The 23,278-nt window shown below is 45.4% G+C and overlaps 1 protein-coding gene across 2 annotated transcripts in view; it reads left to right on the top strand.

The window, feature by feature from the left end:
* The window catches only part of LOC118776334 (astrotactin-2-like), a 293,949-nt gene that overhangs the window by 168,918 nt on the left and 101,753 nt on the right, over positions 1-23,278 (top strand). For both annotated transcript variants that reach the window (XM_036526605.1, XM_036526604.1), the window contains 2 exons: positions 15,726-15,892; positions 17,988-18,176. In XM_036526605.1, coding sequence (XP_036382498.1) covers positions 15,726-15,892; positions 17,988-18,176 — 356 coding nt within the window. The remainder of the gene's footprint in view (positions 1-15,725; positions 15,893-17,987; positions 18,177-23,278) is intronic.

The following is a 23,278-nucleotide window of genomic DNA, read 5'->3' as shown; positions in this document are numbered from 1 at the left end:
TTTTGGAGTTTTATTTGTCCGATTTCAGCGCGGCTAACGACCCACTGAATGTCAGCATCTATCTGTCCTGTTCCCGTCTCTGGCTGCTGATGGAGGCTTGTACAGCGTAGAGCGCTGTAACCGTGTCTTCACATTTAATCACAGAGGATAGCAACTGCGCTAACCTGCCTGGCACGCTCTGATGGGGTGGCTGGACAACACAGGCTGGCTGGCTGCCTCTTCACACTCATCACCAGAGTGCAGTGTGTCTGCAACTTTGAGTAACAGATATAAGAACAGAGATAATATTAATTAAAATTGCTCTTCCTCCTCTTCTTCTTCCATTAACAGGCTTTAAAACAAGTATTGTATGAAATGTGATTTCTAATGTAACAGTGGAAGTATTAGTATTAGTTATTCTTGTTCTGATTGTTATTGTTATTATAATGATAATGGATTATGTTCACCTTTTAAGGACCTGTCATTATGCCTTCACCTGAGTGATTCACAGTGGCTATTTTGGTCTAGAAAACTCATCACACATCAGTTGAGGTAGGGAGGGATGGGAATTTCTCCAAAATTCACATCTCTGAAATCACCAAATAAAAATTCAAAGAGTATAAAAAAAATACTTGGGTAAACATGTTACTCAGCATTGACTACACATGCATCACAGTTAGATTGAATCTAGATTGAGATCATAACATACCATAACATACCATACTGTTATATATACTGTTGTATACTGTATACCATACCATATTGTTACAATGTGCTACACTGAATTGATTATTTTAGTCATTAAAATTACTTTGTTGTTAGAATAGATGAACTACATAATATTAAATCTGGCAATGGTCTCTGCGTTGGTTCAGCTCCCTCTATCGCGCAGTTTCGATGTTGCCGAGCACCCTGGTTCTGCTGCGCGTCTGTTAGACGTGAGCGGTGGAAATTAAGCGCTTTTCTCCCCCTCTTGCTTTATAATCCCCTCAAAGCTGACACAGTTTTTCCATGCTTTGCTGTTTCTCACCTTCCAGCTCTCATTAAGTTGCACGCTTATCTCTCACAGCTGAGTGTGACATAAGAACATCAGGGTGAAATAATCAGAGGAACCCAAAGGCCCACCTTTTCAGGACCATAACATCATAACTGCCGAGTTTCTCAAAAAAGTAACGGAAAGAAAAAGTCGGCCTGTTGATGCACTGACCACTTCCTGATGGCTTCTGCTGCTATAATGATGTCCCTGCTGGCTATAATATCAGAGATCAGCTTGAGAGTTCTGTGACCTGCACATATCTCCTACTTCTCGGCTTAGAGCACCGACTCCAAATCAGTTCTCAAATTGCTCCCAGTGAAGGACAGACCTGTGGGATCAGGCCCGACTAGGCGATGCAGACACGGATTTGGCAGCCGCTGCGAATCCCTGGGAGGAAGTGACAGCTTGTGCCTCCTGTGCCACCGTGCCAGGATCCATCAAATCATGTCATGTTGGCTCGCCAGCCTGGGGCAATGTGTCCCGCTGCCTTCAGCCCGGCTGACACCGTTAGAGCCAAATGCATCCTGCTGGGCGGCTACCTTTACCGCTCTCTCCTACGGCCCTCCTCACCGTCACGGCTATTTTTAACAAATGACATCCTGACAGGTTATCTGTGTAGATGGGCCTTTCTGTCTCTCTCTCTCTCTCTCTCTCTCTCTCTCTCTCTCTCTCTCTCTCGTTGTCTCTCTCTCTCTCTCTCTCTCTCTCTCTCTCTCTCTCTCTCTCTCTCTCTCTCTCTCTCTCTCTCTCTCTCTCTGTGTCTCTGGCTCTCTGCCCGGCTGTCTGTCTGTCTGCCTGGTATTGTGGTATTAATTGAGTTGGTCACAGACATTGGCAGAATGTTGTAGAAACGTTTGGAGCAAATAGGAGAGAAAGAGAGTGGATGCCTTACAATGTAGCCTAAATATGTCACAATTCAACGTAGCATGGCATAATCTGGGTATGAGTGTATACATCTATGGAGCATGTACTGTTATGTCTAATCTTGCCGAGCTGAGAATAAAACAGAGTTGCAGAAGGAGGGCGTCGCCAGGCCTAGCACGTACTGTGCTAAACAAACCCTGCTGTAACCTGGAACAGCAAGGCGAGAGAATGCACAGGACAGCACTGATACAGAGTATCTACAGCACTGATACAGAGTCATGAATTTCTCATCTGCACAAAAAAAATAAATATAAAAAATGAAGCATTTCAACAAACGAGTTGGATGAGTTGGCAGTGTGTTGGTCTTTCTAAAACCAGGGCATGCTGGAAAAAGGCTGGAGAGCCGTCTGCTCTGTGTGTGTCTGTCTGTGTGTACTTTATTCCCTCGCTGTCTCTCTTTGGAGCTGTTTCTGCCCTTAGCTGCACCGGATCTCTCCCTGATAATCCATTTCATCGAGAGTGTGCCGAGGCAGATACTGTAGGTCTATCAGGGAACTGATATAATGAATCCATGTGGAAATCATACTGAGACAGCAACTAACCAATTTCAGTTTTAATGAACTGTCGGCCATGTCCACTTTTTCCTACACTCCATCACAGTCCCGATTCAGAACTTTAATGTTAAAGTTTTTTAAAATGATGAATAATAATCTCTTGGCCTCTGATAAGGCATTCGTACATATGGAACAAAATTGCAAATCAATTTGTATTAATGTTACACTGGGGAAGTCAGCAGCTCTTAACTCTAATAACTAATTTCCTTCACACTCTATTAAAAGGACGGATTTCTCTGATTTCTCCAGACACAGTATGAAGTATTACATTTCAATGAATAAAATAAAGACAAAACAAACAATGAACTCCCATCAATGCTCAGGAGAAAAAAGGCTGTGATTTACAGAAGTGTGCATTTTTCCATGCTCAGTTATTTTAATTTATCACTGCTGTCGCATATCGCATATGTGTGTGTACAGATTTTTTTTGTGGCTATATGTGTGTGTGTGTGTGTGTGTGTGTGTGTGTGTGTGTGTGCGTGTTTGCGTGCACGTATGTTTTGTGTGTGTGCAAGTGTGAGTGTGTGTGTCTGTATGTATCTGTGTGTGTGTGTGTGTGTGTGCGTGCATGTACGTTTTGTGTGTGTGCGTGTGCGCGAGTGTGTGTGTGTGTGCATGAGTGTGTGTGTGTGTGTGTGTGCGTGAGTGCGTGAGTGCGTGTGTGCGTGAGTGTGTGTGTGTGTGTGTGTGTGGGGGGGGGTGTGTGGGTGTGTGTGTATGTTACAGGTGAGCAGCACAGTCACTCTCTGTCTTGTCTGTGTCTTTTGGTCTGCGCTCCAGTTTAGCCTGACCGGGACTTCTGAGGATTTTGAGTGCAAGTAACTTTTTAAATGAGGTGTTTATTTGCAAGCTCTCATTAGCTGAAGAGTGATGTGTGTGCGGTATAAATCAGTGCGAGCTCGTAAGCCTGTCTGGCGCACGCTCCTTTCCTGCTGAGCTTCAGGGGGATCTGCAGTCTAAGTTTCCTTCTCCCTCCTCCAGTCGCCAACTCTCTGTCTGGGCCCGGTTTAGGCCGCCAGAGCAGAGTTTCTCATTAGAGTTCACATTTCACACCCACATCAATATGGAGAGTATCTCTTCCACAGCACGTTTAAATGCAGACAGCCAATCACAAACAAAGACATGTGAGAGTTATCTGACTGTCTGGAGAGAACAGAAAATTGAGAACGCTCGTGGCCGGCTGCGACTCGCAGTGAAAACGAGAGTGCTGTTCCCTCCCTCCTCAGGAGCTGGAAGCCTGGAGCAGCCCGTTCTGTTGGCCCAGCAGAGAGCTTTCCACAGGCCAGGCTGTGGGTCTGTCAGCCCAGGGTTTTGGGTAACGGAGCTTTAATTCTGAGGCCGCTCCACGGTAACGCTTGGCGGCGCTTTTTGATGATCAGACGTCTCTGTGAGTGGTGATTGAACGCCACGGGACACTGGAGCTGCTGGCGGTCGTGACCCGGTTCTGTCTGCACCGGACCGCTCCGTTTTCTCCCTCCTTTCATCCCTTTGCCCTTCGAGCGTGGCGGCCGGGGCCAATGCATTCTTAAGCATGAATCGCATCTGGTCTTTATCCATGCTCCCTCTGTCTGTAATATCACAGAGAGGGTTGCTGCTGCCGTGGCCATGCGCATTTCTCAAATCCAGCAGACATTTACTGTTACGAGCAGGAATGTAATTAAAGTGTAATTAAACGGAGGCAGCCACAGTACCAAATCTAACCGCTCTGGCACTCTGACCACCACTGTGACAAATTTATATAGGGATTTGTATTCAAATTTATTATTTGTACACATTTAAAAAAAATAACTAGACATGAATTTGTGTAAAATTATCTTAAAACTATAACTCAGTATTGAAGGCGAAGCACATTAGTGGATCATATGACCCCCCCCCAATCTTTACGCATACATACTTTAGGGGAGGAGCCAGGCTTCCCCGGACTGTCTGTTGGAGCAAGGACATTAGGAGGTCTCTCGCGGATGTATGATGGGTGTCAGTAAGATTCATGGCCCTCCCTGGGATTGTCTGGGACCCTATTAACGCAGGCTGATGGGACAAGATTGGCTGTCTGAAAACAAAAGCGGCCGAGCGCTGATGGATCACATTAAGCGTCAGAGGGTTCTCCAAAGATCACCGATGTGGCTCTTCACTGATGAATAAAAGAAAGGTCTTTATCTGGCAGCAGCGTGAAGGGAAGGCTCTTCTTCCTTTGGTGCCCTGTAGAAATGCATGGCCTGACTTCAACCTTGACGACCGCTTTGTGATTTTCTTGATGTTGCTTCAATCAAGCAGCTAAAAGCTCTTGGTATGTTGATGTTCATGGCCTGTCCCGATTGGGTGAAGGTCAACAGACACTTGGCGTGGTGCTGACATCAACGTACTAGGTTACGAAATTGTCCATCCCATGCATAGCCATAAATAGTAGTAGTTGTCATAGTAGTGGTAGCTCTTGTCGCTCCTGTATCCAGAGCAACAGGCAAAGCCAGGGTGGGGAGATTCATATATTACATGAACTCATAAATGGTAAGAACAGGGGCATGGGTGTATATAATATATAATAATCTGATTGGAAGAATGATATACATACAGCTAAAATTAATAACAATGTTCATATTTGTCAAGATGTTTTCCTAAGTGACCTTATCCGTGCCACTGTCATAGAAGTAGACATGGGGTTCGTCTTTAATGAGGAAGTGTTGAATAGTGATGTCTATTTTAACCACGTTGCAGGCATTTGGACACAAAAGATACCAACATGTGTGGAAAACGGTTTTTAAAATTCAGCTCACAGCCCTGCTGAAGCAGATATCATCCGTGAGCAGTTTGTTTGCGTCTGCATGAATTTTCCCCATAACGCAGCATATGCAGATACAGACATAATGAGAGACATGGCCTTTCCTTTAGTCTTCACTGGGACAGCTGATGCCTGTATCCACGGTAACTCAGATTGCATTCCATGTTTTACATGTTATTCACACAGACAGCAGGGCATTCACTGAAGCAGTTCAGATTAAGCATCTGATTCTGACCTGCTGTAAAGCTACCTAAGGGTGTAGGCAATCTCACAGTGGTGAGGAAAGAAGAGATCATGTTCATATTACTTTACTTGTTTAATCAGGTGTTGTCTCTTTAGACTGAAAAGAATTGCACTGACCAAAAGAACAAAGTAGAAAATGAGTATAGTGAAATAGAGTGAGTCCATACTTGCACTTACTGATTGCAAGAAAGTAATGATTTCCATTTGCTCCCGTGTTTCTGAATTTCATAATGCTTCAGGTGCAGGTAGACAAATGCATATTAGGCATATATTAGCATAATTACAATAGACAATTGTCAGCTTAATGTATTGTCGTTAGTTTTTTTTTTCTTGATTACTTATGCACATTTTTGAGCCATTTAGCATATTTTTCAAAACTGTTAACACAATTCAAAACCACTAACTATTTGCAAAGCAAATTAGCCAAAACTTTATATATAGTTTTATGGAAACATATTTCAAAAACACACACATTAAAATTAAAGCAAAAACATTTCATGAAATGACAATATCATATTACTTTAATAATCAAAACTAGAACTAAATCACTCATACAAACACTATATTTTTTTGTTGAAACACTTGCGTGGCAAAACAGATATTTAGTTGTTGTATGTAGAAAAGAAATAGAACTGTAATTATCAAAGTAATGAAATAATTTTACACTGCATTAAAAAAAATTATATTCTGAGCTCTTCATTCTGGTTGATCTGGTCTGTCGTGAATGTGGCCATAAATTTTCATCAACATAGCAGCTAATTTTTTTTTGTGTCATGCACCTAGAAAACAATCTGTGTGTAAAATCCTTGACTGATATTGCTATGATATTAGAGAGTACAGTGCATCTCATTCATTGTAGCCTTCTGATCATGGCACATATCATACACTTTCCATCCATAAACTGCAGATGAAAACATAGATAGGGTTTTGTAAAAGGTAAATGATAGTAATTGCATAGAGCATCCTGGTCTGTGTAATACTGTACCATGTTCCATGTCCTACACCCTTTCCTGGGCCTGGACCTTGCTTGCAAACAGAAAGACTTCTTTGCTCAAAGCCGTCTGGAACAAGATCACCACTGTAACCTTCACCAAGATACAGTACAGTAACAAGCTTATTCCATTGGCCAATGTTTAGTTTTCATACAAACCAACTATTTCTCAAACTTTGTTTGAGCAATGCCAAAATGAATGTCATGTCAAGTACTGCATGCTTTTGACAGAAATAAAGAATTTACCAATAATGAAACCTGGGCATTCCTAAAAGGAGTGAGAATCTGATGGTTAGATGAAAGGACTGTTTTCAATTAAATGAAATTTTAATTGAGAAAATGGAATTTCAAGAATTGTAGAGGAGACATAAACTAATGCAACTGTATGAACAGCTTTGAAAAACTTTTAGAGTCAAAATATTGTACATTGCATTGTAAGGAAAAGTGTATTAAATGATTCAGAAAATGTGCTTAAATATTAAGCACTTGTGTGACAAAGAAAGTGTATGTATTTATTTTTACTTTTATACCAGTTATTTTATTTGTTTACATTTAACATGTCATCATAAGTCAGGTAAATGATGAGAATTTGAGAAAAATCTCTTTTGTAATATGTTTTTTATGTTACATAACTATATGATATTAGAAGTATGTCTGCAATTCATAAAATCGGGGTTCCATAAGGCACTGCATGGAAGGAGAAAGCCCATGGCCTCTCTTCTTCTGAGCGTCTGTTTCACAAAACCCTGTTTGCGTTTCCAGGTACACTGCGTTGGAGCTAAAGCACTGAGTCATTAGCTCTGTAAGGTGTGCAGCGCGTTGTGTGTGCCGAGCATAATACTGATCAGCTCCTGGAGAAAGGTGGTGTCGTCCCTCCCTGAGACAGGCATGGTGTCAGTGGCAGCTTCCCGCACCCCTCTGGGGGGGCCCCAAAAACGCTCTGCTCCGCTGTGCCAATGCCAAACCGCTCATTTTCATACATTTAAATAATTACAATATCATTTGAATATATTTTCATAATTCTGCGCTCATGGCTTTCAGCCTGCCGTTTAGAGGAACAGATTGGGTGTGTTATTCGGAGGGAGACGTGCTGGAGAATGCAGATCAGACCGGCTCCTTTCTCAAGCAGCTCGTGACTCACGGAGACCTCCTGAGGGGCAGCTCCTGGGTAGGAGGGGCTGCGGGTTCAAATGCCAGGTGAGGCATTGCACTCACTGTAGAGTCCTTGAGCACAGCCTTTAACCTGAAGTGGTTCAGCAAATATCCAGCTGTAGAAAAGTCCAGTGTGACCTCAGAATGCCTCTGCAAAGAGAAGTCGCACACAAGCAGAGAAGGTGGGCATTTCCATCTGACGCCTTTTTACAGTAAGGGTTGGGGGTGACTGACAGGTGCGATCGATTATCGCACCTCTCTTCTGCTGGATCAGTGGGATGTGTACAGTAGGCCCTGCAGAAGACTGAAATGACACAACGAGCAAAATCAGCATTCCTCCCCTATGTGTCTTAGCCATCAATGACAGGAGGCCCTTCTCTCCCTGCTGCTGACTCCTCAGTTCACATTTATTTATTGAACGGAAAGGAGAACAAACAAAGCAAATTGTGTCAAATTTACATTCACAACAGCACACAGTGTGAAAGGTTAGAGGTCATAGTTCAGAGGTCAGAGAATCTTGACACGGGGGGAGAGAGGGAAGCTCTTTTCCTGGTGTGCTTCGCCTCCCCTCTCTGCCTCTGCATGAATCTGAAGGTAAGTTCATGTTTAGGTTAAGGAGAGATAGGAGGGAAAATCGATGATTCTTCATGGCTGCCTGAGTTTGCATTATACCAGGGGAGTTTTGTGTTCACTTACTGCCTTCCCAGCAGGCTCAGAAATGTTGGTAGGATATTATGCAAAAGATTCCTGTTTCATTTGCTTCATCTCTGCATTAATGAGGAAGAATTATTCCTGCTCAGTGCCCACACACCCCAGAGAAACAAATCTGTGTATTTCCCACAGCATCTCTGCCTCTCTCTGTCTGTCCCATTTCTCACACACACGCACACCATATGTGCTAAAAACTCTGTAAAGCTGCTTTTTCAGTTGATCTGGTAGGAGGTGACCGGAGCGAATACGGAACATTCCGGATGAGATCCGCCTCGACTCTCTGCCTCATGCAGCATCTGTCCCGCCACTCGAGAGGACGATGCACTTGCGTACAAACGCAGCAACCTGGAAAATGATAGTGCTGATAGGGCTGGTAATGTTTTCTTCAGTCATTGGAATCTATCACTTCGAACTTTAGAAGTTGCAAGCAGACAGCTCAAAAGACACCCTGTCAAGAGTAGCTATCTAGCTACCTGGCTAATGTAACTCAATGGAAAACAAGTCAATAATGTGAAATTTAACAAAGGTTTACAGCACAGTGTTAACTACTTTCCTTTTTCCACCTATATGAATGGGTTGTCAGGCATCATAGCACCATTCACTTACTACCTAGCTAACCACTTAGCTAAATCAATTTCGCTGTTAATTAGCATGCTGTTCGTCTGCCTCATAAAATGGGTTTTGCAGCGGTTTTGTCTGTCTAATTCACTGTGTTTTCTAGCTGCCTCTTACTCCTGGCTGTGTTAGGAAGCATGAAGGCTGAAGAGTGAAACTTGAAAATTAAATCAAACAATAAAAACAAGTAAATACACAAGCTAAATGAAGGTCTTCATGCTTTCTCCTCTCTGCATTTGCTCATTGGCTCTGGTTGCTAAGGCTGGCTAAGTATGACTTTTCACAAAAGGACCGCCCAATCAGGATTTTACAGGAAGAAGCAGTGGTGGTGCTGTCGTGCTTGACATTATTTAGTGCTCTGTTCCACAGTGGGAAAGCAATCAAATACTGAGGCAGCCAGCAAAGGAAGTGATTATTTTGAGAGGACAGCAAGCCAAAGAGATTACCTGTGAGAACAGTCCTGAAGAACCCAGCAGAGTCTGATAGCCATGTGCAAATCACTTGTGATTTTGTGTGTCTGTGCGTGCCTGCGTGCGTGCGTGCGTGCGTGCGGGTGTATGTATGCGTGCGGGCGTGTGTGCGTATGAATTTGCTTTCGCTTTGCTCTGAAGGCTTGATGTTCAGGCCACATCCTGAGCAGAGCATCATTTCTCTCCTCTTGCAATAGAGTTGCACTGGAGAAAAGCCGCGTCAAATAAATAATATATTTTAAAGGAAAACCCTGTAAGAGAGAGTAATTTCTTTCTGTGGAAGGAAAGAGCGGGCTGAAGGAAAGAAAAATATCAGCCATTTTATTGAGGATAAAAAAAGAGATAGCCTCATAGATGCATCTGAGCTTCGTCAGGAACTGACTCGGCTTTGAAAAAGCCATTGACTCCAGGAAAGCCCATTACGCTAATTGTGGTGGGACTGATTATGCCATCACAAAACGGAGGTGTAGTTTCTCAAGATGGGTTTATGTGTGTGCGTCCCATCGATCGCCTGCTGCACTACACCACAGCAATTAATACCTAATCTCCTATGCAGCTCAAAGCTTTCAGGTTGTGTGAATCAAACAGTCCTTCGTCTTCTTACGGAAACAGTGAAGCATCGTGGGTATTTAGTTTAATGAATACTACGTTAATACTGTAGAACACGCTTCATCTCCACAGTAGTGTCCTGCCATTGTACCCCAGTAATAATAGTCTGTGTTTGTTTTGTTGCCTTTATATTCTCATGACATGTGGCATCTTTTTGCCTAAGCAGCATTTAGTTGTCCTTAACATTTTTCAGGATTCTTTCCTTGAATGGAGATGTGGGAGGGATTGTGATAGAATATTTTGTGTGTTCAGATACCGGCTCTTTGGTATTCAGCTGGAATGGCTGGTTCCAGCCAAGCGGCTTTAAACCAATCTGTGCCAACACACAGAACAAAACCAAACAAAACAATCCGCTGAAAGTCATACCAATTAGTGTCAATGGATCCATATTAATTACAAAGTAACCAATTATGCATGCTTTGCCTCTGGAATCATTTCAAAAGGACGCAAATGGCTTGGAGGCTTTGTTGTGCTCGGTGTGAATACATTTCACTCAACACCAGTCATGCCTCAACACTCGTCTCCGAAAGGTAACCAGAGGAATGGAGCCCACCACATACTGATCATAGCGTATTTTTGGAGACCTGAGGATACTTTTGACTTAAAAGAATGAGCGAGAGCAAGAACTGAATTTTGCTCGTTTTGGGGTAAATTAATTATCTGGATCCTATATTTCTTGGACACACTGATTGTAGGATAAAATGATTGTTCTGGATGCTGGATTTTACGGCAAAATCGTTTTTGCTCTCTGCACCCTGGGAGGGATGTCCTCCTTCATGGTCAGGGGTGTGGGGAGCACAGAGAGCCCTCGGGATTCGCTGCACCTGTATTTAATTCTGTTTCCTGGTCTGGTGGCTAACTCCGGGAGTCTCTTAATTAGCCCGCACTGAAGCCTTTCATCTGTGAAAGTGGTTTTGGGCTTTCTGCTGAGTGTCCCGCGCCCAGCGCCTGCTCTTTAATCATTGTGACTTCCATTAGGGCAGGCCTGGAGAACGCACCGTCAGCAGGTCCAGGCTGAAACAGACCGGAACCTCTCGCTGTGCGCTCTCTCTCTCCCTCTCTCCCTCTCTCTCTCTCTCTCTCTCTCTCTCTCTCTCCCCCTCTCTCTCCCTCTCCCTCCCTCTCTCTCTCTCTCTCTCTGTTTCTGTCCTGAACACGCATACTTTCCAGGGCTCAAGGAAAAAGCTACACCTCAGAGCCTGGATCTCTCTCATCAGTGGTCACCACAGTTTGCTGAATTCAGGGGCCTCTTAACATCACACAATGGCAGCTGGCCTTACTTCAGCTCCAACTCCAGATAACTGCTGAACAGTGTCAGTTCCTGTCTGATGACATGCCAGTTCTCTGAGGCTGCAGGCCTGGCTGGTGTTATTGGTCTTATTGGCCAGTTCATCGTCACACTGAGACTTCGTGTTGTTGTAGCAACATTCATTTATCCCTCAAACTGGATTTGAGTAGGAGGTCGATGAGCAACTAAAGTCAGCAAATGCTGTTCAGGTACTACATTAAAGGTTAATATATGTGCATAAATATGAGTATGTGCAAATGCAATTTTATTTTTATTTTATGATTTTATTTTGGTCGAACATCAGTCGTACAATCATTTTATAATCTTCATTTAATGAAGCAGTTAAGCTTTAGAGCTAGACATGACCTCAAATATATTGGAATCGTCACAACACATTATTCTTTGGTTGCTAAACCTTCACATTCATATACACGCACCTGCATATAGCCATGGCTTAGATTGTTCAGATGCAAATGCAGGACTTAGAAAAGCAAATATCTGATCAAATGAAAATACATTTGCTGGTGCAAATATCCAAATGCATTAAAATAAAAATTATATCTAAAATATTCAGCATTTATTTGCATTTGATGTGTTATGGTTTCGAGGGCTGGCTGCCTGAGGAGCCCAGACTGTCCAGCATAGCGTATTTCCTGTTTTAGGCCTGGGTTAGATTCCTTTGGGCTCTTTTAAGCCTTTATCATTCCCCTATTTCCCCAGCTTTATTACTGCGTCACCGCATTTTATTTGTCCTCTTAATCTCCTCATTGTCGTTGACTCTATTGACCCAGCAATCTAATCAATACCTCAGCCTGGTAACCGCCTCTCATGGCTCTGTTAAGTAAATGGCTCCTTCTCCCCCGTGCCCTGTCTGAGTGCTATATTAGACTGTCTGTCCCCGCCTATGCAGCCCTCATTGGTTAAATTATGGGTCAGGTCCATGTTGATTGGCTTAGTTTTAGACAGAGGATGCATTAATTGGCTAAATCACAGATGTGGGCAGTGGTTATTGGCGAAATTGTAGTTGAGGGGCAGTAATGATTGGGTGAATTATGAACAGCAGCAGTATTGATTGGTCGAGCTCAGTGATGACAGGTAAAGTGTGTCCAGGAACTTGAGCTCATTGTCATTCCTGTCCTTGTAAATTTGCCAGCTGGATCCAGCCTCACCACAGAGGAGCGTTAATGATACCAGTTTGTGTGCACATTGTGTGTTGATTATTACTGCAGTGCATTTCACAACAGAATTAATGCCTGGATGTGTCTGAGAATAGTTTTATCAGTCATTTTACAGTTACCTGAAATTATGTACCGTACATACACAAACACAAAAAATAAAATGCAACACAATGACACATGGGCAGCAGTGTAGCATAGTGGTAAGGAGCAGGCCTTGTAAATGAAAGGTTGCTGGTTCAATTCCCTACTGGCATCCTGCTATTGTATCCTTGGGCGAGTTACTTAACCCACCATAAAAATATTCTCAGCTGTATAAATGGATAACATGGAAAAACTGTAACCTATGTACGTTGCTCTGAATGAGAGCGTCTGCTAAATGACAATAATGTAATGTAATTTAACATTAAGCAGTGCTCAAGTAGGTATGAATCCCATGATGCAAAAAGGCCAGTTTTGCTGTGGTCTACTTATTCCTATGTCCTGAGTTCCCCCCCAGGCTCCAGACAAGGATACCTCAATAGTATGTGTGTTTCTGGCATAATATGAACAGAGCCATAAAGATTAACGACCTTTTCATCACATTGTGCAAAACAGTGCACGTCTTCATAAGAGGCCTGCTTCTCAGCCGCCAGGCTACAGGTTTACGATTCATGACACACTGAAGCATTAGCCTTCGGGAGGCTGGCTTTAAATCAGCAGGTAAACGTCTGTCAGCGCACATTATTTCAGCCACACATCTCAACAGGGCAACATGCTGCTTTCTAATGCCCAGCAGTATGTCTGCTTTTCATGGATCTGTCCCTCCCTCTCTCTGTCTCTCTCTACCCCTCTCTCTCTCCCTCTCTCTCTCGCTCGCTATCTCCCGCTCTCCCCTCTCTCTCTCTCTCTTATCTTGTGTGAGCAGCTGAACGCTGTGATCCCGGACTATCTCACCACACAGTAATCGAGTTTCTCTGCACTACAGGAATCCTCTGCTTTCACTCGGAAGACAAAAACAAACAGGAAAAAAACCCAAAAGAATGAATCTGTTTAATCAGAAATGTGCTCCGCTTTGTTCATCTTCTCTTTTTCTGAGTTAGAAGCGTATCTCTGCGCCAGGCTGTTGGACTGTTAGCGGAATGATTGACAGGGCTGTAGCAGAGCTGGCTGGCTTTATGGCCCCATGCTCTGAGTCTCAGTCACCTCTGTGGCCCCTGCATCCCCAGCCCCTGCCTGTCAGGCCTCAGTGAGGCTGTGGGCGACGCTGGCGTGTGATTGGCTGAGGAACGAGAGGCCCATGACACAGAGAAAGCCTGAGGGTGAATAATAAACACCACAGCAGTAACAGAACCAGGCTTGGGTCCAGGACATGACCCGGCGGGAAAACAGCGCTGGAGAACAGGCTGTCTGACCGACAACACGGACGCAAAGCAAAGCTCAGGCTGCGGTGATCGTGAGTGAAACAGCTGGAGTCTCGGGCAGGATCGCTGGATCGTGAGCGCTGATCATGAGCGTATTCTCATATCAGGCTGCGGTGATCGTGAGTGAAACGGCTGGAGTCTCGGGCAGGATCGCTGGATCGTGAGCGCTGATCATGAGCGTATTCTCATATTCGGGCACCACCAAAGCACACTCAATACTGCCTCTATACCCTCTCTCCGATTCATACATAAATACACACAGTCACTCATGCACACAGGTATACTATGGAAATAAGTATAACTTAATACCAACAACAAACATTTATGAATATAATACTAGACACTTGACTTTATCACATGCTAATATGAGTGTACTCAACTTCAAGGTTTCAACTGCAACCAAAAGTTAAAGCACCTTCTAACACAAATAAACTCTGCCTGACTGGCACATTTTAATTGCTGGAAGGTTCTTGGTTAATGGAGAATATGAGTGATGGCTGTTAGCTGGGCCCAGGCAGGAGGAGCAGGGAACTGCAGGCATGTAAGTGTCTGTGTGTCTGTGTGCGTGACCTTTATGCCTTGAAAGGGCTCGTTATGTCGGGAGCGGGGTGTGTTTAAATGAGGCGGGAAAGGTCAGGGGAGATATCACCAGCATCTTCTGTCTTCCTGCCGGGACGAGCATGGAGGCCTCCTATTGGCTGAGCGGGACCCCGCCTCCCACGCCAGGAGCCCCCCAGGATCTGCTTTCTCTCTCTCCCATCCTGTCACTCTGTGACAGTGCCACAACAGACACAGCCTGTCCAAAATAAGAATGAAATTACATGTGAAAAAAAAAAAAAAATTATTTTTAGAATAATGTCCAGTGTTACTGATTGATATGGCGTGGGACTGGTAACTGTGGGCTGAATTGTGTGTTGTAGCATCATTGGCCCAGGGTTATAAGGGGAGGGTGGTGGAAGAAAAGGCAGAACTCCCAGCATCAGGGAGGCTGGCTGCTGCCGTTTACCTGCTTTATTTTAACCTGCTGGAGCAAATGGAAAGAGTGAGAGGCGAGATAAATCAGTGCCTGGGATCCGTGGTATACGTGAGCCTCCGCAGAGACGCAGAACTGATTGTTATACCTCCAGGTAGCATGTGGGAGATAGATTTCCTTAGCTTGAGTAGATTTATGTGAGTCAGATGTATTTTGGGGTGTGTCCTGATGTTTGTGTCAGTATTTTGAAATTTCAGCATACTGATATTAACTCCTTATCCTCTCCATCCCTTCATTCTGTCCCTCTCCTCCATTCCGTATATCCTCCCTTCCATACCTCTCTCTCTCCCCCTCTGTCTCTCTCTCTCTCTCTCTCTCTCTCCCTCTCTCTCTCTCTCTCTCTCTCTCTCCCTCTCTCTCTCTCTCTCTCTCTCTCTCTCCCCCTCTCTCTCTCTCTCTCTCTCTCTCTCTCTCTCTCTCTCTCTCTCTCCCTCTCTCTCTCTCTCTCTCTCCCCCTCTGTCTCTCTCTCTCTCTCTCTCTCCCTCTGTCTCTCTCTCTCCCTCTCTCTCTCTCTCTCTCTCTCTCTCTCTCTCTCCCCCTCTCTCTCCCTCTGTCTCTCTCCCCCTCTCTCTCTCTCTCTCCCCCTCTGTCTCTCTCTCCCCCTCTCTCTCTCTCTCTCCCTCTGTCTCTCTCTCTCTGTCTCTCTCTCCCCCTCTCTCTCTCTCTCTCTCTCTCTCTCTCCCTCTGTCTCTCTCTCTCTCTGTCTCTCTCTCTCCCTCTGTCTCTCTCTCTCCCTCTGTCTCTATCTCTGCCTCCCTCTCTCAGTGTCCTGAAGGCTTGCGGCCGATGAAGGATGGGTCAGGTTGCTATGACTACTCGAAGGGCACAGACTGCTCGGACGGGTTTAACGGGGGCTGTGAGCAGCTGTGCCTCCAGCAGCTGGTGCCCCTCCAAGGTGACCCCACCTCCAGCAACGTGCTCATGTTCTGTGGGTATGTACCTAAAAACTGTACCCCAATACCGTACCCCCACCTCCAGCAACATGCTCATGTTCTGTGGCTATGTACCCAAAAACTGTACCCCAATACCGTACCCCACCTTCAGCAACATACTCATGTTCTGTGGGTAAATACCCCTGTGCAATTTCTCACACACACACACACACACATACCCGCACGCACACACACGCACGCACACGCGCACACACGCGCACACACGCACACACATGCACACACACGCACACACGCACACACACACACGCACACACGCACACACACACACGCACACACACACACACACACACACTCGTGTTCTGGGCCCCCGTTCCCTCTGTCTTCTTGGCCTTTGTTCCTGCCAGGGACCCGGCTTTGGAATCAGTTCCCAAACTCAGATCTCAGCTCTGCAGCCACGTGATCCATAAACATCATAAACATGTACAATTTTTAATGTCAGAAAGTGTGACCCTATTAGAGTGTATGACTCTCAGGCAATACTACCAGAATATATGAGTCCTATACATTGTCGTTTCCTCATGTGAAAGCTCTGAAACTCATCTTCCGGCATGTGGCTCCATGTCGCCTCACTGAGGAGCAGGGTAAATTGTGCGGAGTTAATGATCTTGATTCTCGCAGGCTCCTCAGTGGGTGATCTTGACTCCGGCACACTCCTTCGAGGGTGGTCTCGCTGGCTGCAGGAGGGGGTCTGCTATATTTCCTCCTGCGCTTGATTGAAAAAATGGTGCTCTGCAATTTTCTGTCATCAGAGCCAATTGCTTATTCTTCCTTCCAACACACCAAATCTGAAATTAAAAATGGAGATGGAAGCGTGAATATGAATACAGCATAATCATGAAGTTATTTGAGAGAAGTGCTAGTATTAGGCCTAAAATATTTCAGCAATTATTAGCGAAAACAATTCTAGCTCAATGTCTTTTCCAAGATTCCTCTTCTTATTTATATTTATAGATATTTTCTCAGTTCTGTCCATATTTCTGCCTCCCCTTAGATTTGAACCTGTAGTGTAATGATAAAATGGAGGTCCCTAACCACACCTGACCTGGGTTAACTGTGTTCATATGGATCAGGGGTTCTGTTTTACTGGTAAAATTATTGAGGGAAAAGCTTGGTTTCCCTTTCTGCCATACATTTCACCTTCATTTCCCCTTGAAATCTGAATGCCCCCTTTTCTGGTCTTGATGAACCGCTGTCTTTTTCTTGCTCTTTTTTGTGTGTCTGCTGAGAGTCTTTCTCACGGGGGAAATTATCAGTACGAGGCAGTTTCACACCAACATCTGCCTGTTAGAAGGGCCTTCTGATTATGGTGAGCAAAAGGATCCTGTCAAAACCCCAATCAGACCCCCGCTGGCAGTGTCTGCCCTGAAACCCACAGTAACGCACCACATCCAATCAGAAACGCGCCTCAGATAAATGTCTCCTATAAACCATCTCTTTCAATTTGCCTCAGACCAATTTGCCATACCATCCCACCCTCACAGCCTCCAGAGCCTTCACTGAGAGCTGTTCTTATAAGAACAAGCAGAATAAGGACCGATACGTTTGTTTTAACCGAAAGGACACCCTGAATGTTGTTCCTGTGTTTGGTTTTTTATGAGAAGTGACACTTGCCACATCTTTTTTGGTGAAGCATTCCAGATGTAAACTGAGTTTAGTGTGTGTGTGTGTCCGTGTGTCCGTGCGCGCACGCGTGTGTGCGTGTGTGTGCGTGTGTGCGCATGCATGTGTGCACGTGTGCGCGTGTGTGTGTGTGTGCGCGTGTGTGTGTGTGTGCGCGTGTGTGTGTGTGTGTGCACGTGTGTGTGTGTGTGCACGTGTGTGTGTGTGTGCGCGCGTGTGTGTGCGCGCGTGCGTGCATGTGCGTGCGTGTGTGTGTGTGTGTGCGCACCCACCCTTAGGCCTTCTTGTTCTGGGTGCTGAGTGATTGAGCGCTCTATAGGAGCTCAGGTGTGTGGGGCAGTAAGCACTGCAGGCATCTGACAAGCTACCGTCTTTGGACATTTACTCTCTCAGGTATGAAGTACAGGTAGCAGGTGTGTGTAAAATATTCACTTTTCCCCTCTACCTGTCTCAGGTGTGTAGAGGAGTACAGGTTGGCTCCGGACGGGCGGACATGCGTGCTGCAGTCAGAGACATGTGAGGGCCCGTCCTGCCAGAGAGGCGACGCCCGCTTTAATGACACCCTCTTTGGAGAGATGCTGCACGGCTACAACAACAAGACCCAGCAGGTGAACCTTGGGCAGGTGTTTCAGATGACCTTCAGGTGAGCGCTGTTTCACTGTCTGTCCACGATTCATCAGTAGTTACTCACATGACACAGTTACAGGGGACCTGTGTCACAACCGCTTGTTTGTGATAAACCAGTAACGGAAGTTTTATTTATTTATTTCTTCCCGATCCAAACTGAGATGGAATGCAGTGTGAGACTCTCTGAGCAGTGTTCACCTCTGATGTTAATTAGAGCAGGAACAGGTTTCAGAACCCAGCAGGACTTGCAGTATCCTCACAGAGCTAAATGCTCATTTGACCATTTGACCTGCTCAGGGAACCTTACAGTCCTGTGTTCTGATCTTAGTTGAAGGGAAGCCTTGGATGTTTTTTAAACTCAAGTCCTCAATATCTGCACAGTGGCATAGTAAGAGATACGACTGGCTAATCTAAAGACCCAGGTGTCCCACACAGGAAGTGATGTCACCCTCTTTGGCAAATGCTCATATGTTCTCATCCACTGCCTGCGTCAACCATCACACAGTTTAAGGTTACAGTATAGAGGCAGGAGTCCTGTGGTGATATTTCAGTTCCTCCCACATACAGTACGGTGGAGTCCTGCTGGCCACAACAGTCACCCTCAGATTCAGCTCTCTCACGCAGCCATACTGGACAGATTTGGAGCAGCAGATTTCAAAATTGATGAGATTTATGGGTGATTTACTGACAACAGCTGCAGAGGCCTGGAGACTGCTTTTGTGGCACACCTAAAGCTACAGATATACAGCTTTGATCCGGCTTTGACAGATCTCAGATCAGCAGACTGAAAGGGACTCCAGAGTGCTTTTAATCTCCCAGTTGTCCACTCCTCTCCCCAGCCTACAAGCACCAGACCTTTTAAAAATTATAAATTAAAAATTAATTATGTGGCCATTGTTTCTGTGAACATTCCCATAACCACCATGAAGAGTTACATGGCTTTTTATCCCCCTCTCTTTTCCTTTATAATGTCATTTCTAATTCCGTTGTAATATAAAGAAACACTCCAAAAGATTTACTAGGCCTGAGAGGTTTATGTTTTAGTGACTGCAGCCCGGTGGCCAGCTTTTTATAGTGGTATAGCAAGTTGCTACCAGGAGGTGCCTTCGGTCAGATTCATTTTTTTGTCAGTCATGTTTATGTGTGTGAAGACTCTTTAAAAGAGGCCATATCTGGAATGAAGGCTTGTCTGTACTTTAACACTGATACGATTGATACGGCATAATAATAAAGGACCTTTCTGGGGAAGGCATTCACACACACACACACACACACACACACACACACACACACGCACACACACACGCGCACAGGCACATACACATGTATATTGTTTAAGGGTCCTTTTTCTTAAGCTCATCTGAACATACACAGTTTTAGTGGGTGTGCAATTTAAGAACACAGCAACAGGTTTGCAGTGTCAATGGAGAAGAACTTCTTACTGCCATACAGATCCGGAAGGGCCATACATATGGCTCCTGACTGACGTGACTCCACCTGACGGACGTGACTCCACCTGACGGACGTGACTCCACCTGACGGACGTGACTCCACCTGACTGACTTGACTCCACCTGACTGACGTGACTCCACCTGACGGACGTGACTCCACCTGACTGACGTGACTCCACCTGACTGACGTGACTCCACCTGACGGACGTGACTCCACCTGACTGACTTGACTCCAGGGTTTGTTTCTAGACTTTCTTGAATTTATTTTTATTATTATTATTTATTATTGAATAAACGAGGAAACTGCATACATAAAAAAGAGATGATCAGGATGTGTCATAAATGGATGTGAAGGGGACAGGAATACAGTGACAGAGCTGTTAAAAAATCTGCTGGTAAATTTGATTCTTTTAGAAACAGGTCGCATTATGGTGGCTTATGTGAATGCATAAAATTTTGGCATATTTATATTTATTTATGAGGCGTGTCTGGAAGGCATGCGGTAGTGCAGTAATATCAGCCAGGCCACGCTGTCTCATGCAGGAAAGCGCCGTGCTCCACGCCGGCATCTGACTCCTGATAATAACTTGTTGGGTAATAAAGACGAATGGTGCCTGCAGGGTGACATTTTTATCACCAGGAAGAATGGGGACGCTCCCTGGCTCCTGCTGCACCTAACACTCTCTCACAGGCCTGATTGATCTGTCTGATGGCATCGCTCCACGGATGACTAATTCAGAGAATGTAATTACAGATGGTTAGTGTGGAAGCGTTTGTTTACACAGGAGTGGCAACGGGCATTCTCTCTCAAACAGGGAGCACTGTGTACTCGACTTTTGAGAAAACACAGGATGTTAATTATTCATGAAATTCATTTTAGGTAATGGCACCAATGGGTTACATTCAGGAGGGAAAGAGGCAGGAGGTGAGTGAGGAAGTAAGTGAATGGTTCAGTGAGTGGGTCAGTGAGTGGATGAATGCGTGAGTGTGTGAGTGAGTGAGTGAGCAGGTAGGCCAGTCAGTGAGTGAGTGCGTGAATGAGTGTGTGAGTGTGTGAGTGTATAAGTGTATAAGTGAGCAGGAAGGCCAGTGAGTGAGTGAGTGAGTGAGTGAGTGAGTGAGTGAGTGAGTGTATAAGTGTATGAGTGAGCAGGTAGGCCAGTGAGTGAGTGAGTGATTGAGTGAGTAGTGCCTGAGTGAGTGTGTGAGGAAGAGGCCAGAGAATGTCTCCCACGCAGGCCACACGGTCAGAGTAATCTGGCAGGTTCCACAGTGCTGGAGAGCACAGTAACACTTCATCTTCAGTGTTACACTTTCACAAACCTTGAAGTGCCACGGGAAGTGGAGAACTGGGCTCATAGTGAGGAGGTTGCAGGTTCAAATACTATTTGGGAGACTGTCACTGCCTCAGTGAACACCCACCTATACGAATGGATAAAATGCAAACATAACACAGCCAGAAAGTGACTACTATACAAATAGATCACAAAGATCAGGTTTAATTTGATTGCAGCAGTCTTTGGTGTATAATTTGGTTGCAGGAACACATTTGTGGAACATGAGCTTGCAGAAGAGACCCCATGGAGATATTTGCTGCATCAAATGCGTTCAGCTCTGGAGCCTCAGTGGTTGTAACCTTTTCTGAGGTTACGCTTTAGATTACAGGCCAGACCAGTCCAGTGCAGTCCTGTTCAGTCCAGTTCAAACCAGTTCCAGGGTTGTGTGGCCTTCAGTTACAGGATTATAATCTTTGAGGCAAAGTCGTGTTGAATTCATTGAACTCTAACTGAATAACCCTGTCCTTGTTCGCTGCCTCTTCACGGTTGGTGTTTGGGGACTCTGTCCTGACCCCCCTAGTCCAATGTGATTACCCATAACTGCCTCTGTAAGTGGCCTGGCTGAGTCTGTGCGCGCAGTACAGCTCTGCTGATGGGATTTTTCTGGAAAAAGGTTTTGTCTTCTTTACATTTCATTAGACATTTTATTAGCTGCTTTTGTTATTATTCGATGTGTAAAATCAATTTGAAATCCCCCTTGGGCTTATTTTATTACTTTGAGGGAATAAAAATGAATTTTAAATGAGCTGCTTTGCTGCCAGGCGGCATAACCCAGTTCATACCCTCACCCCCCCAGGAGCAGCGGCCAACCGCCGTGCTGGAGGCTCTTTCCATGGGTTAATCCTGGATGCTGGGGAATCACAGCTTTGCTAATGGTAAAACATAATGCAGTAACTTCAGGGATTTGAGTGAAGTCACTGATACTTCAGCTGTGCGTTTCAAAGCACAACATCGACGATGATGTCATCACGAGCGCACGTGGGTGCTCAGATTGAACTCCTCCCCCTAAAAGAACAATCAAGGCACAGAGAGGGAGGACACGCTCACCTCTGCTGCCCGAGCGGTAGCTTTCCCTGTGTTTGATCTCAGAGTGAAATCATTCTCCACGTTTGCAGTCTGAATGATATCATCCCATGTTTGCTGTCTTAGTGATACCATGGCCTGTGTGCTGTCCAAGCAATATCATTCCCTGTGTTTGCTAATGGGCTCTTTCCAGCTATGGTGGGAGAGAATAGCTGTGTCTCCAGCTCTGGTGGTGGAGTTTCTAAAGGACCGTTTGGGAGTGACCTAATGGTTCATGTCAGAGGAGCTTAGAAGCCTAATTTTGGAACAGCGGTGTGCCAGTTCGACTAGAGTCAGTGCGAGCTGCTGTTTGCACACGCCGGAGTATCCAGGCAAGCCCACCAATCGAGACTGAAATCTGGGCATCGTGTTGTTATTTGCCTGCTCAGCTGGCATGGAAAGATAATCCTGCTTTTGACCATCAGAAGCCTTCACCTGTAGAGGGAACATCCTCTGACCACAGCTCCCTCTGCTGGACATCGGAGGTGTGACACCTGCTGTTCATCCAGAACAGCAAATCATTCCAGAGAATGAAACATAAATGTCACAAATTACCGCATGAGCTTGAAGGGTTGCCATTTAAAACTGTTTTTTTCCCAATGTGATTCATAGCATCAGTGTGGAACAGTGATTATACCAGAATTGTCACAGTCAGATTGCAGGTTTTGGATCCAGGGTATGGCATTGCTTGAGAGCAGCACTCTGGCTGAATTGCTGGGGTTGCGCGGTGCAGCGTCAGCTGTGCGGGTTTCTGTGGGGGGGGGGGGGGGGGGTGGGTGTGCGGCTGCCGGCCCCCTGCTGGTGAGGATGAGATGCAGGTCTGAGTCAGTGTCTCACTGTGCGGTCTGTGTCAGTGAGGAGGCTGCCGCTGAGCCTCTCCCCCTCAGTTCATTTCTGTAAGTGTCTGCACACTCAGTGAAAACCCTGCCTCTGTGTCTGCCTCACACACACGCTCACACGCTCATACATACATTCACATGATCACACGCACACACAGTCCCTCTTTGCCGCAGAAATGTGCTGGCCGTTTGCCTGTGGCGTAGCCCGTAGCGGCCGAAAGAGGATGAGGTTGTGTGTAATTAGAGTGCTGCTGTTCCCATGACTGGCCTTATCTCCCCTAAGAGGCTGGTTCCGCTGGACCGGCGCTCCCAGGCATCACACTGTGCCCTGATAAACGCACAGCTCCAATCCGCATGGAAATGAACGCTCGCACCTCCGGAGACGGCCATCGCAACACGAGGGGTTTAACCCCGTCATGGCGGCCGGTT

Source organism: Megalops cyprinoides, chromosome 4 (assembly GCF_013368585.1).
Source record: "Megalops cyprinoides isolate fMegCyp1 chromosome 4, fMegCyp1.pri, whole genome shotgun sequence".
Classification (NCBI taxonomy): domain Eukaryota; kingdom Metazoa; phylum Chordata; class Actinopteri; order Elopiformes; family Megalopidae; genus Megalops; species Megalops cyprinoides.
Note: the sequence above shows the minus strand (reverse complement) of the source record. Positions and strands in the feature narration are given on the sequence as shown.